The sequence below is a fragment of the Lissotriton vulgaris genome, chromosome 8 (assembly GCF_964263255.1).
Source record: "Lissotriton vulgaris chromosome 8, aLisVul1.2, whole genome shotgun sequence".
Lineage (NCBI taxonomy): Eukaryota > Metazoa > Chordata > Amphibia > Caudata > Salamandridae > Lissotriton > Lissotriton vulgaris.
In genome coordinates, this window is record NC_141696.1 from 202493350 (window position 1) to 202513625 (window position 20276).

A 20276-nucleotide genomic window follows, 5' to 3' on the forward strand; every position below is an offset into this window, starting at 1 on the left:
ACATTGTTTCAGCCACACATAGAAATCAGACGCTGCAATACATTGAATCCTGCTACACTTTTGCCATTAAGTGAGACAGACCCTTTAGCACATGATTGTGTTGAAGTCATTACCATTACGACGAAACCCAGACAAGACTTGACAGACATCGCATTACCAGATCCCGACCTGACACTTTATGTGGATGGTTCATGTATGAGAACAAGTACAGGAGAGTTAGTGGCCGCATATGCAGTCACGACGGAAACTGAAGTTATAGAAACACATCGTATTGACACCCTGTCAGCCCAAGCAGCAGAGCTCACTGCTCTGACCCAAGCCTGCATTCGAGCCAAGAATAAGAAAGTTAACATATACACAGATTCCTGTTATGCCTTCGGAGTTGTACACGACTTCGGAGTTCTCTGGCAAGAGAGAGGTTTCTTAACTTCTCACGGTGCCAAGATCCAGCACGGACCCCTCATTCAAGCTCTGTTAGAAGCAATACACTTGCCTACAGCCATAGCTATCATGAAGTGCAAAGCACATACGAAAGTTACAGATACCATTTCCGAGGGTAATGACCTGGCAGATCGAACAGCCAAACATACAGCTCAGACTCATACTCACACAACTGACATGACGAAGACAGTAGTCCCGACACCGACACATTGCATGACAGTTAGGGATCCCGCCCTAGATGTAATTGACATACAGACACATGCTACACCAGACGAAATCAAGAAATGGACTGAACTAGGAGGGATACAGACAGAACAGGGATGGATGACGAAGGGAAAAGCCACATGGTTTCTCCCCGACTCCATGGTTCAAGTTATCATTAATACAGCACATAGTCCTGCACATTTAGGAGAAAAAGCCATGCTAGACAGTATTCAAAACCTCTGGTTCAATAAGCATTTACGAGCAACAGCAAAACAGAAAGTGCGTACTTGCATGATCTGTTGTCAGTTCAACCCAGGTAAAGGCATTCCCGTAGAGCAAGGTGGATTTCATCCTCCCGATTACCCTTTTGAAGTCCTCCAGATGGATTATATCCAGATGGAACGTTGTCGAGGATTCAAGTATGTCCTCGTAGTTGTATGTGCACTTTCCCGATGGACAGAAGCATATCCAGTCCCAGATTACACTGCTCCGACCACTGCCAGGCAGCTGGTACGTGAATTCTTCCCACGGTATGGTTTGCCCCGTGTCGTGTACTCAGATAATGGTCAGCCATTTTCGTCCGAGCTTATGAAGCAGGAATCACTCCTGCTAGGATATCAGTGGAAGTTCCATTGTGTCCGACATCCCGAAGCAGCAGGTCTCGTAGAGAGACATAACCAGACATTGAAAACGCGCCTTGCTAAGATTTGTGCCGAGAAAGGTGTAGACTGGCTAGTTGCATTGCCAGTTGCACTCTTTTACATGAGAATGGTAGCTCATTCAAGAACAGGGCTATCCCCGTACGAGGTGGTCTTTGGCAGGCCACCGAATATATGGGGGACGCTTCTGCCAAGTAAGATCACAGATGTTGACTGTATTATGCTGACAGATTACCTTGCTTCCTTGATGTCTGCACTACAATCATGTCGTTCACAGGTAGCTGCAGCCTTTCCCGACAACACCGAGGTGAAGCCACACGAGATCGTTCCTGGAGATCTGGTCTTTATCCGGAATTTCGACAGGAGGAGTCCGCTGGAGCCCCGCTGGCAGGAGCCGAAGCTTGTTTTATTAACCACAAGGACAGCAGTGAAGGTGGAGGGCCGCAAGGGCTGGCTCCACTCGAGCCACATCAAGAAATGCCATGGACTGCCGCCAAAAATAGACTCTCAGCCCTGCCCCATTTCAGAGACTGATACTAAACTCCCCCTGGTAGAGAAAACTCCTCAGCAGGAGTACAAACTAAAATTGAGATCTAGCAAGTCAGACAGTTTAATTGTTTAAGTCCTCCCCTAGGTGAAGCGGTTAGACAGGTTCCTGACATGTACAAGTTAGATCCCAATAGAGAGAGAGATAGACAGAAACAGATCAAGAAACGAAAATATTGTAAATCTCTCCGCAGCCATTGCATTGTTACATTATTGATTATGTTTTTTCTGAGTCTTACGATTATTGCTACAAGTTTATTATTACACATGTACTTTCCTATCTCCATACATGCACATTTTTTCCCAAATAGCACTGTCGAGCATACTTTCAGTGAATTGCCCCCTCACGAGTTATCATACCGACTTGCGCTGCGCAACAATACTTTCATCAGTATGTTACATCATTCCCATCAGACCAGCAATGCTACCAATTGTTGGATATGTGGCCGACTCCCTCCCTATCAGAAATACAAGGGAGTTCTGCCCCTCTTTCCGTATCCGTTTACACACAATGGTTCCTGTGGTGCATGGTTTAGTTTAATAATTTTTTAAAATTCCGACTCCATAGTGTATCAGGGCAATTGGGTATGGGGAAATCTGAACATAGTTATGCACAAAGTATGTTTCCCTGACAAGGAGGGTCTACCCAAAAGGACAGGGACCGATCTAGAAAATGAAGTATATGGATTAGGTAATTATACACTTAACCTCATGATTCTGAATGTCCAGTCCGATACAGGACCAGACTTACCCGCTATGTCAGTATTACCAGTCAAGGGTGAATTATGTGTCAGAAAGAATGGTTCAGTACACCTAGGTCATAGTAAATGTACTACTGTGATTGAATTCAGTGATAAAGGCAAGTCTACATTCAAAGCTACCCGCCATTCCTATTTCATTTGTGGTCATACAGCCTATATACGTCTGCCACTAGATTGGGATGGGACATGTTACATTGCATTCCTTCTGCCACCTGTTTTTCTAGCTCCACCTGATTATCATAAGAACTCCCGTCCAGTACCTAATAGACCCAAGAGAGAACTCCCGATTGTCGACTATACCGAAACGGCATGGGAACGATACACAGATTTCAATAAAGGTTTCTTTCCCTATTTAGGAGCTGTCTTCAATAGCAAATCAATACGTCACTTGACCAGAACTCTCGAAGCAGTAGTGAATGAAACTACTTCCGCCCTAGGCAACTTAACAGAGGAACAGTCTGCTATGAGACTTGTTGTTCTTCAAAATCGTCTTGTTCTTGACGTCATCCTGGCCGATAGGGGCGGAGCTTGTAGAGTCATCGGATCGAGTTGCTGTGTTTTCATTCCAGAAAACGCACCGTCAGTATATAGAGCCATAACCCGTCTCCATAAGATTGCAAGTCAGATACATCAGAATCCAGGCACCTGGACTTGGTCTGGTTGGTTCTGGAGCGTGTTATCAGCCTGGGGATGGAAAGTCCTATCCTTCCTCGGAATAGCCCTTCTCATAATATTCAGTTGTTGCCTATGTTTACAGTGTGGGCCAGCGATTTGCGGCTTGTGCGCCACATCATGCATTCCTCATCCAAGTTCACGTTCACAATCCCGCCTGAAAAAGGAAGAACAAATGATGTTATATGAACAAATAGATGGACTGATGAAGATTGATATATCATGAAGGGTCCGTAGGGGACAAGGAGGGAATGAGGTAATATGAATTTTTATGGTCAATTGTGTCCCCTACTATGAACCCCAACGGCTCCATGTACGTGCTTCAAGTACATGTAATTTCCCTCCACAACCAGCTATGAAGACGCAAATACATTTGCGTCCAACGTTAACATGTCCTCTTTCAGATCCACCATGAATGGATCGATAATTCAGTTCCTAAGTATGCCGTGCCACCGTCTTTACATGGTGCACTTTCACGTTTTTCCTGGCTCTGGCGAGCTAGGCCCTGATTTCTGCCATCGAGCCCTTTCTGCCTCCTGTGAGCTGCAGCCTGGATCTGCATCCCTGACCTTTTACCTTACTCCCTGCGCGGTGAGCGGTGCCCGGCTCGGCCTGCTTGCCTGCCAAGACCGTATTTTGCCTTCAAGTTATCTGCTCCGCTCCCCGAAAATACATTCCTGTCTAGTGATTTAGGTAAACATCGCCCCAGCTGCAGAGCAAAGGGCCCGGCCTTTCTGTCTCCGTGCAAGAAATTCATTGCTCCAGTTACCATGGTAGGCCCATGGCCCCCTTGCATTACACGTAGACACGTAGTCACATATGCATGCACTAGCAGTCAGTATAGAATAGCCTTTACCCGAGAGACCTTTCCTTCTAGATAATACAGTTCCTCAAACACTAGATATCAGATATGATTTGGGATTAGGTTGTTCTGACATGCCAGACGTCTGTCTCCTCTTTCGGAGCTAAATGTCAAGTCCCCTTTACCCTCCAGTTTCACGTCAATCACACGTCATGTTGCCTGCGCGCGCATCTAGCCATATATTTCTGCTGACACTGCAGGATTCCTCTATGAATCCACCCACCTGTGACACTTTCATGTGACGTTTCTAGCACACACCTCCGTGTACGCCCTCGTGCACGCCTTCTGTTACGTACATGTGTTCTTATCTCGTTTCTTCCAGCTGTTACGCCTTCTGTATCCATCACCATTGTATGCATTTACTATATATATTGTACACTGTTAATAAAGCATTGTCTATTCCCTTCCTGAACCCTCGCGGTGATGGAACATGATACCATGGTTCGAACCATTCCATTACATGGAATAAAACCCTTATAAACTCAGACTCCACGGACTCTGCCTCTCATTTTGATTGAGCTATTTTATTAAACTTATACCGCATAGAAATTAAGTATACGGTAAATCTTTATTTACCACACTACGGTCAGACAATATCGCAAAAGAGGTACTGGAGGTCATTCTTTCTGAATGGGAGGGGCGGGTCCTCCCACAACCGCACCTCAAAGGATCTAGCTCATCCTGCACACAAAGAACTTCACACCCAGTGGAGCTAGGGCAGGGAGGCAGAAAACTCCAGACACGTCTGTGGGAGGAAAACTCCAGATGTTTCTTCCACTTCAAATTGGGCACTAGATATGAAGCTAACACTCTCAGACCCACTCTTCTGTATACTCCTGGATGAGTGGACACTACAGAATAAGGACTGCCCTGCTTCCAAAAGACTGCCCTGCTGCCTAAGGCCTGTCCTTCTGTCTGCAAAGGAAGACTGGACCTGCTCCCTTCATCTCAGGCCACCTGAGTGACTCAGAGATACAGATAGCTGGCCTCATATTCTGAACAGGGACAAAATAAGCCCCAGAGGCATCGCTGCAGCTGCCCAGCTTACCTGCTGCACTGGATCTGCCTGGACGTGCAACCAGACCTGCCTAAGCCCTGCTGGCCAAATTAGCGATTGCTTAACAGGCAACAAATGTTTGACCATACTCTGGCTGGCTTATGTGAAGAAAGCATTTGAGGAATCTGGCCTTAGTCAAGCCTTTTTTAATACCGCACACCTCAATTTACCTGGGAAAAAGCAAGTTCAAGCCCTCCTATTAGAACAGGCACAAGGTCACAGATTGGCTGTTGAATCCCTCAAACCTACAGCTGCAAACTATTTGCTACTATGTCTTGAAAAGTCCATCACTAGTTATCTGTGGAACGCTGGAGGAAGATGGGATTGAGCACTATTATTTTGATTTAGGGCTGATATCATTAAATACCTGTTATCTTTCCCTCTAGGTTATCAGCACAATCTTGATTTTCAACCGTGCTCTTGTAATGATTGTTTTGCCAATCTGTGCTGAAATTTCTTTTTTCTTCTGGGTACTACATAAGATTTACCATGCAGTACCTGGTCCCCTTACTGAAGAGCAGAAACCAGAGACAGTGCAGGTTTGCATATCTATACCTAAGAGAATTATGGATGTTGAAACCTGCTTTTGTGTCAGTTCATTTTTGCATGCTGCTGTTTGCTTGAGGGGCACTATGCACTTTGACTAACTGTTCTCTTTTTAGAAATGTTTCATAGTATTTTTATAATTACGGCTGAACGTGGCATTTCTGATCAATAACTGTCAGTTCCAACGTGATACTGTTGAGAAATAATGGCTGGCCTGGGTTATGTTGTTGTATTTTTACTGACATATTGAGCCTGCATTTAAGTGCTAGACTCTGTTTTGTTATGTTATTGTATGCTTGTACGTTTATGGCTGTGCTGGTGAGCGGATCTAGTTTTATAAAAATAAAATTCAATGAATCCCTGCTGGCCTCTGTGGAGTAATTACGAGATCCCCAAGAGGTGCATTTCGGGTCCAAGTGTGGCATCAGCTGTGGTACTCCTGAAAGAAAAGGCAGAATCCTGAAGTTTTGGGCTTCTCACAACTGTGAACGGGCCAGTTCGCGCAAAGATCCTGTCAACAGTCAACCTGGCACGCTGATGCACCCACTCTTTGCACTATAGCGACCACCAGCAATGTGAGATTTTCAGTCGGCGGTGACCACCAATGCATAGCTCCAGCAATGACTGTCTGCGATGCCTGACAAGATCTTCACGCTATGGCGATGGCATCCATAACTCCCAGCCTGCTCTTTGCACTACAGCCTTTGTGGTCAGTCTGAACCTTTGACTTTCTTCCAGTCTAGCATGACCAGTTGACAGTGAGTGGTGCTTTGTGCTTTTAGGCGCCATACTTACCTAAATCTTGGAAGGGCACAACTTGGGTACAGCTGATTGGATGTTTGTTGCTTTGGGTTCAAATAAACTACCAAAATATACTCTATTTTTTTTATTGGCGTGGCATTTTTTAATTGTGTTTTCACTTTATTACTGTTTGTGTGCTACATACATACTTTACACATTACCTCTAAGTTAAGCCTGATGCTTATGTGCCAAGCTACCAGAGAGTTAAGCATAGGTTAGTTTAGTGACGTTTGTGCTTCACCCTATTGTGGCTGTTTATTGAGGAGGGCTCACCCCCCCCACCCCACCCCCAACCAACAACCAAATATCTCACAGAGTGCTAGATATCTAGGGGCATATTACCAACAACTAGCGATAATTATCGCTATGTTGGCTTAGCGGCAATATTATTATCGCTGAGCTCCGCCGATTTTTATCGCAGATAAACCTTGCTATTATCAAGGTTTATCTCAAAATCGGCCGAAATGCATGAATATCGCTGAAAAGTCAGCGATATTCATGCATTACCGAGCTAATGCTCTTAGCCATGTTGTCCACCTACCATTGGATAACATGGCTAGGAACTGCTCTGGGCAGGCGGTGGCTTTTGGAGATATTCGCGCTTAGCCAAATATTTCCAAAAGTAGGTAATAGGAGATAGCGATGTTAGCGACTGTTTCCAGTCGCTAACATCTTGGAAGGCCCACTTTGCATGTCATTAACGATAATTATCGCTGACATGCAAATTGGGCCCCAAGAAGATAGCTATCTCCTACTTGCTGTCGCTAACTGGTGTTAGCGACAGCTAGGTAATAGGGCGATAAAATTATCGCCGCTTTAGCGGGAAAAATTCCTGCTAAAGCGGCGATAAGGCACTTGGTAATATGCCCCCTACTCTTTCTATCCCTTCACAGTGCAGGATCCACTCTCCATCCCTTTTAACCTAGGGTGGTCGTTAACAATTCAGGAATGGTAGTTCTTTAGCAAAATGTAGAGTGGCTGTTTGGGTACAATGAAAACATCAAGGGAATATTGAGCCCCATAGATCCCTTCCACTTCAACCTCTGCTCCTGATGAAACGCTTTACCACCTCTCAAATCCTGCCGGCCCGTGCAAATGGCTATGTGTGGGGCCAGCTTGGAGTGGCTGTTTTAAAAAGAAGGAAAGCTGTAGATGTACACATTTATAATAATTAAGCATTTTTTATTTCATTCTTGTAAACCCCTTTTTGATACTCTCTTTTAAGAAAAGTCAAAGAAACTAGATTCATATCACAGGTCTTTAATACTGTTCAAAAATACCTGACTGTACATAAACATCAACTGTAACATGATGTAAATAATTTAGAAACAAGCAAATGCAATTTTAAAAATACCAAAAATAAATTACATTTATACAAGTACAAAGCAAAACCAAAGCTGATATAAACGTTTTTGTCCATGAAAAATCATCCTCATTTCACATCGAAATAATAACATGGCATTCACAAGTTCCTTTAATAATATATGCAACAACAACATAAAAAGATAAACTGCCTGCAGAAAGATTAAAAACATGTAGTTCTTTTATAAGTTTATGCAAATAATTTAATTACCCACACGTGTAGCCCACACAAATCTTTTTTTAGAATTGGCACCATCATTCTAAAACATTGATAATGAGTTCTAATTACAAATACTGTACCACCAGCTGCCATTGCATTCTATAAGTACATGTAATATACATGGTATATTATTTGGCATATCATAGAAATGTTGCCATTTATTTTATGTTTGGAACATTATCACTCCCACAAGAACATCTATTTACACCTATTTCCATCAACAAGATGAACCTTGTTTTTCTCCATGGTCTGTAAAACATTTGTGTTAACATTTCTTTCACAGTATATAGTGTGAGAATAGATAGTGTTGAGTCTGGGACATCTCACAGACGTAAAGTAATAACTCAAAAGTTGAAGTCTACCACTGAAATGGGGGAGCCATCTAGCATCACATCGGGCAAACTTACATATGGAATTGTACTCTTTTCTACACATGTGTGTTGATTCCAAGAAGGGCAAGAATTGTGTTGCAGTGGAAGTAGTTAACTCACAAATAATTGGATCAGTGGTACGAAAAGTATCAAACACACTTAATCAAATGGAATTCTCACATTTCAAATGATAGAACGTTTACCTCACTGCTCAGCTTTCAGTTGGATTAAGACGTCTTTTTTAATATACTGTTTTCTTTTTGTTCTTTGAGCCACATCCATAGTCTCTACTCACATCAGTGAGCATGCCATCCAAATTAACCCATTAATATGGAAAAGGTGAATTTGCCAATTTCAACGTTCTCTTTCTTTTAAACACCAAGCACAAGCAGGGGGACATAAATATCGAGACCAAATAATCAGCAACAGGCAAACAATGGGGATTGTTTCACATGTGTTTTCCCGTGTAAATGTGATCATGGACAAATGATGTATTGATGGTTGAAAAAAATTATTTTTGGGTGATTCACAAACTTAGTCATCTTAAATTGTGCTTTGTATAAAAGGAGCATGTTATTCGAAAGAAGATAAAGTGGTTTGCTTATGGAGAAGTGTATTAAAGAATGACGTCACAGAAGTGTTTTAGACAGTACACAATAGGAAGGGAAATATTTCACAGTTAGGAATTTTTTTTGCAAAAACATTTCAATTCTTAAAAAATCCTGACTGATTAACTTGCATAAAGCAAGTTGCACAGGGGAAAATGACAACTATAGCAAATAAGGGCAAATCATTTGCTACTGATTTTTAGGTCTGAAAAAACAATTTGTCAGTTGATGTGGTTTGTTTATGTCTGTCTTTTCCCCACATAGTATGTATTTAACTAATGCCATTTAAGTTATGGTTTTTTGCTCTGAGGACACACCAAACCACATATGAAGGACTCAAGTATTGTTCTAGAAAAAACGAATGTTGTCTCATACTCTGCTGTATATTCAAGAACCATGACATACTAAAACTTCTGATTTATTTAGTTTCATTTGGAATTGTGTTTTAATTATGACAATAATGACTTGCATGAAACATACTTCTATTTCCTCTGTGCTGTATTAATATATTTGGATTTTGTGTTTTCCTCTGTGACCATGCATAATGAAGTCTATACACAAAAATATTGAGCAAAACATAAATAAGAACAGATGGATGCCTTACCTTGAATTGTTTGTTGGGAACACTAGGGTTGAAATAGGCTTAGGGCTCAGTGTAAAGCCAGACGGATAAAAGCTGTACTGACACTGCTGATCTGAACTGGAGTTTTTTCCTTCTCTTTCGTCATGAGACGTTCCAATGTCTAAATAGCATATGTTTCTGCATCTTTGTGTGAATTCATTTCATAATGATGTAGAACAATATCTTCCAGAAAAGACCCCTTGTGTGACTTTGCTATTCCTTGGCCCAGTTCTCAGTCATTAGAGCATTTAATCTGAACTTTGGTCCACAAATTACTAGTGTAGTGATTCAGAAAAAGTGGTTGGAAATCAAAAAACATGTATTCACACATACCTGTATGTTTGAATAAATTTGCTTGCGTGGGATGAACACAGTTTTCCAGGGTGGAGATAATCTCCCAGGTTAGTAAACGTCCAAGGACATTTAGAATTGTGGGTAATCACAACGATTTAATGGGCCATTCCAATTATAATCACAGTGGAAATCGTACAGCTTGTACATTAACACTTACAAAGATGCCTTCTCCTGTCGAACTTGAAGTTCACAAAATAATTCCAGTATAACACATGGTAAACTGTAACCACCTTATATGAGAACTCCTGGAAACCTCTACAAACTAAAAATAATCTGAAATGTGCTCCAAAGGTAAGTGTGGGTCTGTATAAGTCCATGTTTTACTTCATTGGGAAACAGACCCGCTGTGTCTCGCGGAAAATTTGGGACATACCTGTCAGACACCAAAGGCAACAGGAGCACCCGAGTTATTTTGCTACTAGAGTAAGATCCTGGAACTAGAACTAATGAAGAAGAGGCAACAAAAGGAGCGTGTCACAGTGCTGGAAGTTCACCCACATCTTAAGTGTGCTGCAAAAAGGAAGTTTGATGGTGAAGGGTGGGAGTTACATTGTTGCCCATCTCACTAGTCATTAGGGTTTTTACACCAGAAATGCTTTGTAAAGTTTCTGAATGTTTCAATTTGTAATGTTGAAGTAGATTTATTTATTTCATTATGTCTTCACCCATGCACCGATTGTTAAAGTAATATGGGAACATTTTCAATCTGATAAAAACCTAGATGAAGGAAAATGTATTCAGAAGTTTTTACGATCGGTAAGTGTAAAACTTGGAAACCTATTAATAATGTTCGTTAGAACTTCAAGGCTGCGAGGAAAGCCTTCGTACATTCCTACTCATAATGTGCAGCCATTTGTCTTGTCCCTTCCAAAGAAAGGTAGCACTAGTAATCTTATTGAATTGGATATTGCCAAGGGATGAGTTAAATTGTAAACCTAACACTCCAACTAGTTTGCAAAGATAGGGAGCTTCCCAAATTCATCCAACTTCACTTATGGAAACAGATTCTTCATTACATTTTTTGTAGCATAATATTCTCTCAAGCCATTTTTACAATAGAAATTTCTCACTAAAAGAGTTCCTAAAAATATATGTTCAGTAGAAATATTCACCAACCTTTTCTAAGAGTTTGCAGCTTTTGTGTAGCTGATGAAGATAGCAGTGTTAAAAAACGTCACAAAGCAGCAAAACTCGTTGCAACTTATCACACTCCTAAACCGCAGTGCCATTTTATGAGCGTCATTATATGTTTGACTGAAAACATGTGTTTTTACAGAGATTGAGCTGTACACGACACAATGCTCAATTGGTTTATCAAGAAGAGAAGCCAATTAATTTAAACCCAGTGATTGGGTGATACATAACTAACAAAGGTAAAGATGCGTGCTTCCGCAATAAACAGAGAACTTTTTCTGGGAACTAATCAAGGAAATTATAGAAATAGAGAACATGGCTAACAACCTTTAAACGTCAAATACATTTCAAGTAAGTATCTTTGTGTGAGTTTTGGACTGTACTCATTTATGTATTTCAAATAAACAAGTGTTCTTTTCTTCTGTTTAAAGTTTAAACTTCCATCATTATTTTAATAAGCCTACAAATATAATGTGTTACACCAACTTCAAATAAAATGCCAAAAATCATATCTATATCATGTTTGTGGGCACAAAAGGTCGCTGCCATCAACTAACTATTATCTGCATGTTGTAAAATCAATTGCGAGTTTGCAGGAGCGCAACATGTGCAGCAACCCATTTTGAACATTCATGTTCTTAAGTGCAAGCAGCAACAAGGAGTGAACTGCACAAAGGCAGTATTTCCATATTTGCTCAAACAGGAACAAACTCTTTCAGCATAGAGAAGTAATAGGATTTCAGTACCTGCATGAAATTTTGAAGATCAATTTTGAAGTAAAAGCTATCCTCATGAACTATTACTGTGGATTTTTTAAAGACTCTGCATCGATCTGTATTATCTGTTCGATCCCTTTGATTATTTGTATTACTTGTATTATTGACTTACCTGACTGTCTATGCTCCCATTTATTTGTACTATTATCACTATTGATGTACCTGTTTTACTATGCTCCCTCATGTACCTACCCCACCCCACTTATTACCTACATCTACGCTATGCCTAATGGCCTGTTATTCACTCTCCTGTTTGTATCCCTGCTTTGTAAAGCGCTCTGATATCTGCAAAGATCTTGTTCGCGCTATATAAAACTTTCAAAATAAATAAATAAATAAAATAAATAATATTAATGCAATCCTGAAATGCAGTAATACAACATTACTTCATAGTAGTAGAGTGGCAGTAGTTATCACCATACCTCACTGGGGGTGAAGAACCCAGTGCCCCAAATCTATAGCTGCCTTTTACTATTAAACCATAGGGCATGGGTCATTTTGCTTGCTTGCCTTACAGCTCATTGAACCTTTGTTTCACCACTAATTGGTGAAACAAAGGTTCACTGGGCCATATTTTCCTCTGAACTTGAATCTGACATCTAATGCAAATTCACCATGCATAAACTGGATTTCTTTCTCTATGAATATGAAATTAGAAGGCAAACAGTGCAGCACTGCAGCACATGCAGCGTTCTGAACTCTGGGATTATCTGCCTGCTCATATAAAACATGTACACTTTCTTCTAATTGGCTAAACCATGTTTCCCTTCTTCTAAATTGGCCCAGGCCTTTTTTTTATCACCTACAACAGACAGCCGTTTTACTTGCAGATTTTATCCATCAGCACGTTTAATGGATGCCCCGGCAGTCCTAATTTTTGTTTCAGAACGAAATTTGCATAATGTGCAAGCCGCTCGCTTGAAGTGTTTTTATAGCACATAACACATGTATAGTGTGGTGGTGGCCAATCAAGCTGTTCAGCAATAAGACATTATGGCAAGGACTAATCCTGTGATGTCTTTTGCATACATATTTTAAAATCTAGATTGTAATAGGACCATCATGGTGAGCTCTAGCCATTAGCAACTAATCCTCACTCCATCTTGATAATGCACATGAATGATGCTGCTAGAGAAGATAGCTCCAAACTGAAAGCCACTTCTGCATGATGGGTTTTAGAAAAGAACGTTTTCCCACTCAAAAAATGATGTATTTGTGGGAGACCTACAAAATAATACCATTTTGATAGCCCCCATTGCCTTAAATACCTATGCTTTGCGTGTATATATTTTTTGGGACATGTTTGCTTCTTTATTTTGGAAGGCAGTTTCATTTTCTAAGTCCGTCCTTCCCTATATTGTCCTGGTTGTTAATGGTCAACTTGCTGCTGACATTACTCACAACATTCATTTGGCACTAATTTAAGAAAGATGTCAGTCAAGCAAAGATGCAATAATGGACCTCAAGTCGCCAGGTTGGAAAATGAGTCCCACAAGTCTGCATGTGTACCACACATCTCCACATTGTTAAATACATGATTAGGTACCAGATTCAAAATGGAGAAGGTGTATATGTAAATTACCTAAAGGTTTTTGAAACTATGAAGGGAAATGTAAACTATTCACATATGTTCATATTGCATGTCTATTATGCTCCATCGAATATTTATGAGTCTATGGGGCATGGAGATTTACCCTGTGTAAGTCTAAGAAAAAAATGAATTTACAAAAACATTGTTATTTTTTCTGTTTTCATGGAAAATAATGTTTTGAATGCATTACTTGCTCCAGCAACCCTCTCAAAAGGGGCAATACTAAAGCATTACCCACTTTGAACAGCACTTTCATATATCATTTTAGAAGTATATTAATGAGTGCACATAAGTGTGGCATATGTATTATACATGTATTATTTTTGTTTGGAAATACCCTCAATATTTGGTGATTGAGTGCAGGCAACTAATTGATTTGCAGTGCTTTTCCCAGACCATTAATCTGACAATCCCTGGGAGGACTCAATTAGAATCATGTAGGTGTTACTTTACAGTACCGAAGTTATTCGCACTCAGTATAAATTCAGCAATGTTTGATTACATATTTCCATGACTAAGACGTTTCTGGCACTTTGAATTGAAACTAAACTAAGCATGCTTGACTATCCACTTTCAATTTCAGCACTTTAATTCACACAGTTAAAAATGTTTGTGAATCGGACCCAAAAGAATTACTACATAATAGTCTACTGAAACTCGGACAGTGTTTGCATTGCCCCCTCTATGTGCATGCTAGTCAATAGCATTGTGTCTACAATGGAATTAGACATTGATCTAGGAGCGTTCTCAGCTTTAACTTAGAGTCTTGCTTTCTATATAAACATTGTCACTGTTTGTGACACTTTGAAAAACTTGAAAAAGATGAAGTATCATAACTCCTGTTTGATGTATAAGGCATTATAGATAAAGTAACATTGGGCCAAATGAAAACTGAATTCCGAGACCACATTGAAGTAAGGGGTTCATCACAGGCATAATGTTTTATTAGGCAACACAAATAATGTGTCAACTGAACAGTGGGACCTAGAGTTGGAGACAAAACCTTGTTTCTTCTCCTAACCATCTCCAACACAAAGTTCATTGTAACTATTGTACACATTTACAATATATTTAGAAAAGGTATTTATGTGCTGGTGAAAGATGAAAATACTACCTAGATTGATAATCCACAGTTTTATAGTGACAATGTTCAATAAGCGATTCCCTTTCAAAATCACAATTTATAAGAATCCTCTATGGATCCATGCACACATACATTCAAGGAAATCAGATGAATCTGAAGTCCACAGAGCTATCAGCTTTCTTTTTCTGAAGGTTTAGATTGTGTCCACACTTTGGCCCAGATGTATTAGAAAAACAGCTGCCATGTGAATAGATTTAATTCTACAAAATACGATGTGGTGTCAGCAACATATACCGCAGTGTGTTCATGATGGCCCCCCCCCTACGAACTGCACTGTGAAAGAATGGCAGGATTCAATACAGGTTTTGAATCTTGGTGGGGGATCACTGCTAAACAGAAAGAACAAGTAAGTGACTGGGGGACAGGTGTATGTGAAGGAGGTGTGAGAAGGGAGAGAGAGAAAGAAAAGAAAAGGCACAAAAAGATAAAGTGAGGGAAGGGTTGTTCCAGTTGGCGTATACTGAACCCGCTCAAATGAAATTGTAATGCCACGGTCTTTTTAAAGATATTCTTTGAGATCTTCACATAATGTGCTACACATTGTATTAAGCAGTGGTCTTCCAAATTAGTCTATGTGTATTGTAAATGTCCAAATTTCAGTATAACCGTTGACTATATAAATGACTTTTCAGGTATATATACTAAATTTAACATGCACATTTTGCATGGATCTGAACTTTATAGACATGTGTTGGACACCCCTGATATAAGATTAGTAGTTAATTTTTACTATGTCTCCAAATGTATTTCAAAAGAACTGTGAAAGGTGTGATCTATTTGTTTTATGAAGAAAGGAAAGACACACATAGGGCACTGACCCATTTCAAGAACTATTTACTTGAGGAAGTTAAAAGCTATTGCTCTTAGATGAGTTATAAGACTGAGAAGCAAACATCCACTTGCTACGCTGTGTAAATGGCTTCTGTCTGTGAAGACAAATCTTATTTTCTTACTTTTTATTGTAAATTACCTGTTTTTGTATATTGACTTTTTATATTTTCTTTGTAAGACTGCTTTTCAAATTCAAACTCAAATAAAGAAACGTGCATTTAAATAGCCTGTGCCTGAGACGTACATTTGCTGTTGGTGCAAGCCAGCCAACTGTAAGGCATGACTCGGCAGATATACAAATCTGTTCCTCCAACTATCTAAATGCATTCTACCACTGCACGCATCTCAAATGAGACGTCTGAGAATCAAAGTTTTGCTCACTACAATGTCCTTGCACAGTTTAGGACTCTCCACAACCCACCACTCTTCTCTATCAAAACCAGCCCAGCTGGTCCACAAAGGAATGGGCAGAATTGTGAAAGGAAGTTGTAGAGAGCAGTCTAAATTTAAGGGGCACGTGAGCAACTCTCTATGCTGTAAAAACAATCCTTTGCATCACTAAAAAGCACATAAACCACAAAGGGGTTCCTCTAGGTTTTGAAATTGGATGGATCTTGGCATTTTTTTTTTTTGAAAGAAAGAAAAAAGGGTTCAAAAGTATTTATTTTAATATGAAAAGCCACATGGCAAAAACCGTAGGAGCTACTAACAGTAGTAGTAATGTTCAGGGGAATTACAGGACGATTGAAAGAACTAAACTATGTACACCCTTCACAAAACTATGATTATATTTATATTTCCATATTGGATCACTCAGGAATCAAAAGATAAAATAGTGTACCACTCTATGATCTGTTTGATGGGTGGCATATGTATGAGGACCTCAGCCCAATATGACAATGAAAGACATTACATTGTGGTTCACATACATATACGCCAATTGGAAGAATATGGGAATTGTGAAAAGACATTGCCTCCCACTCTGTGTCTCTTTTTTGTACTCCTTCGGTCTTGCGACATCTTAGCTAGAAACTTGAAAGTTCCAGAATATTCTGTGGATGATCCTGCAGATGAGAAAATGAGTTACATCTAGGCCTACGGTGGGAGGACAACACTACCAGTCATCGAAAGAAGAGCACAATAAAAGTTACAAAATAAACAAGAAATATACAATATTTTCGTGTGAGATATAGAAGACTGTATTACATGGTTATTCAACACACATTTGCAATACACAAAACGTAAGCATTTAAGTTTTACAAAAAGATAGTAGAAATATTGTTCTGAAATGGCTAAATGTGCTTCAAATTGATAATCAGATATTGTTATTACTTCTTTGACATTAGCAATATTACAAGAAAAGAAAAACAGTGACTTTTTTTGTAAATTCCCTTCGTTTCTCCCAGTAAAAAACACGCCAGCCTTTTTCTCAAGACTGTTTTCCCTAAGGCTCTCTCAAAATAAGGCTGCATCATTCTGAACTTCAGTAAACCTTTTATCTCAAGTGCTATCCTATTTAGACTAATTTGGCACCTCGGGATAGCTGTCTGATGAGGGCAAAACACGTTTCAGCATTTGTGAGGGATGTCTTAATGTCTGAACACACATGGATGGAAATCAAACACACTGCTACTCTTTCCAGGCATGCAACGAAGTTAGCAATGTGCTAGGATAATAGGGTAATATCATGGAGTTATAGGGTTAAATGTTCCAGGTTATTAGGGGGATGTGCTGTCAATATTATTTGCACCTTAAGTCATCCATTTCTTTTTTTAAGATTAATAACAATGAGAGCTTTACCTAATCTGGGACCAGGTCACATTAACTGCACCAGTAAAATGCAATTCTGCACTACCCGTTGCATTTACCAACTGGTGCATAAACAATATTTGGACCACATGTCTGGTAAAGACATTTGCGCTAAACTTCCTGTGCATAATGACATTTGCACCAACTTTCACCAACTGATCGGGGCAAAAGCTGGATTTTTGTTTCACTTGGTAAGAATAAATGCTGCTTTTTCACTGTTCGGTAGGTACGTATGTTGGGTGAAACTGTTTTCCAGCTAGGTATTGCTTTTTTAAGTGGTGGTTTGCACAGTTCACCACTGGAAGCCACATAAGGTGCTGATCAATAAAAATTACACAGCCTTTCTTAGGAAGGTCTTACATTTTTACTTTTGTAACTTTTAGGGAACACTTTTGGGTATCATGCCCTAAATTTGAAATCCTGGGCCCAGAATTTGTATTTGTGTTATCCACCCAGATAGGCATAAAATGCTCAAAATCATATATGCAAAAAGCCTTACAGGGAAGAAGTTTGCAATTGATTCACAATATTAATGCAGTTAGAAATGTATTATTCCCCTAAAACAAGTTCCTCTAAAAATAAATTACAAAAAAGTGCTCCAGAAAATATTTTTGCTACTCTGGTGTTATTCAGCAAGTATGTGAAAAAGACAGGGAATCTTTATCAGGGGGTTTTCAGTGGACCTTCTTTTTTTTAATGGGAGATGATGAATTGAAGTCAATGTTAGATCAAGATGTATAAAAACAGATTCTCATAAACAAATTTGTGTTTTTAGGTAAGTCACTTTAAAGCCCTAGATCACGCAGTCACTTACGGGAGGATGCCAGCTATCCTTTATGTGTATCGTGTGCCTCACACATTTTGGGATAGTTTAGTCGGTCGTGGATGTACTTTACTGCCCTTTGTTTCCCGCTTTAAAAAAGCCTGGCGTTTTGGTCCCATGTTTTTGAGTCTGTTAAAAAATGTACATTCATGTTTGGTCTTCTCTTCTTGCTAAAATGTCATGGTTCAACTCTGGGTAGAGAATCAAAGTAAATGAACAAAACTTTTCACAGTTGTTTTACAATCTGGTTTGTTCTTGTACTGTATATGCAGTTACATGGATACTCTAAAGAAAAGCACTTGGTATGTTATTGTTTGAACCATCTCTTCATTCATTCCATCAAAGGCGCAGTGTTTCTCAAAAGCCCCTGTGTTTTAAGGCCACTAGAAAGAAATCCTGCCCCTTGTCTTCAAACACCATCTCTTCCAACCCATTATATGGTTCCTCTCACTTCTCTTGTAACGCGGCAGAGATCGACGCCTCTTACTGAATCTGTGCAGACAGTGTCTAGAGAGCATGATTCTGCCTTCAATGGTCTGTTCACAGCTGTGGAGCCCCAATGTGACCTTGAGATACATTCACAATGATGAGGAGCTTTGAGTATAGTCTCTCAGGATAATAGTGTCGTATTTAGGGGAGGCTGGCATACAGAGAGCTGACTCTGACACTGGGGAGGTAGGGGAGGAACTCCCGGAGTCAACAGAATCTCTAAAAGGTGACGGTGGTGTTAGAGCAACAAGCTCCTCAAGATCTGGCTTTACTGCAACAGCTTCTGATGGCCCATCTTTGACACTGTCGCTGGGAGGTTTACCGGTGGACTTGGCACCACCATTGACATCAGTAGCAGGCGCTGGCTGGATTTCGGCAAAGGTGGTCATCGTGGTTGGAAGCTGGATCTCTCTTGGGAGCAGGTAGGAGGCGCAGAGAGGTGTTGGCACCATGGTTCCTGGAGCATTCACCGTGAGCATCATAGAGTTCAACTCACTGATGTTTGCAGTAAATCGAGTGACAACACTACTGATTTGATCCATCAAGGACCCTTGGGAGGAGCTGCTTCTCTGTGCATGCTCAGAGTGGAACGAGGGGATGTCGTCATCTATGTGGCTGACAGAGGCTGCTCGCTGGCTCACGGTGCTGATTGGCGAAGGAGTCTGGGGCCGGTACTGCACTGGATAGTGTTCCTCTGCCTCTGAGACATCATAAAGCATTTTGGCACTGGCATCTGGGAAATTAGTGCTGCTGTACCGGCTCTCTGTGTTGCTTTTCGAAAAGGGCTTGATGACAGCTGTCTGATTAGAATTCTCTTTCTTCTTGATGTGGACTGAAAGTCGCTGCCAAAGGTGTTGTCCTCTGCTGCTCTTCTCATTCTGAGCCCATGTGACTGATTTCCCATTGGAACTGAAAAAAAAATAAAAACATTATTTACATAAATTGTATAATAGATTGATAATATAATGTTAACATATTCAAAATTGCTTATTGGTTCCATGCACCTGCATCAGGTCAGGTTATTTTTCTAATTGAAAGCTAATGTTTTACAGAGTCAAAAACCAATTCAAATCCATATAATTAATTTATTGACATGTAAAACCACAAACCTATCTGTGCATTCAATGAACGCTATTCAACCTTCTCTCTTACATTTGTATGAAGTTGTGCAAGAATATACCCTCAAAAAATAAAAGGCGATTCTGATGTTGGCAGGCAGTACAATAGAGACCTAAAATCATTAAGATCTGATTGATATATTCTTTATAAATATTCGATTAATACTCAATTGCCATAACAAAAGCTTTAGATGGATGTTGTAATCAGTGGCAACTCCTCCACTAAGGCGGAGGAGCATTGCCCCACAGGTTTTCGCAGTAAAAAAAGGTAAAATTAAATTATAATAACTCAACGATATTATCATTTTATTTGTTTCCGCTGCGGCATCTTAGAGAGGCGCAGGGATCTGCTCTGCTCTCAGAGCAGGGAAAGGAGTGGTGAGCACTATGTAAGTTTGTATGAATGTTTGGCAGGCCCTATTGGGCCAGCCAAACATTCATGCGCACTCTGCATGTTCTCCACCCAGGCTGCATT

General features: G+C 40.2%; 1 protein-coding gene across 1 annotated transcript in view; it reads right to left on the reverse strand.

Annotated features, from left to right (window-relative positions):
- Positions 1-12251: 12251 nt before the first annotated feature.
- Positions 12252-20276, reverse strand: part of GRM5 (glutamate metabotropic receptor 5) — a 418371-nt gene continuing 410346 nt past the window's right edge. The window contains exon 8 of the mRNA XM_086936081.1: positions 12252-19592. Within this exon, the coding sequence (XP_086792207.1) occupies positions 18773-19592 (820 nt within the window). The 3' untranslated portion in view covers positions 12252-18772. The remainder of the gene's footprint in view (positions 19593-20276) is intronic.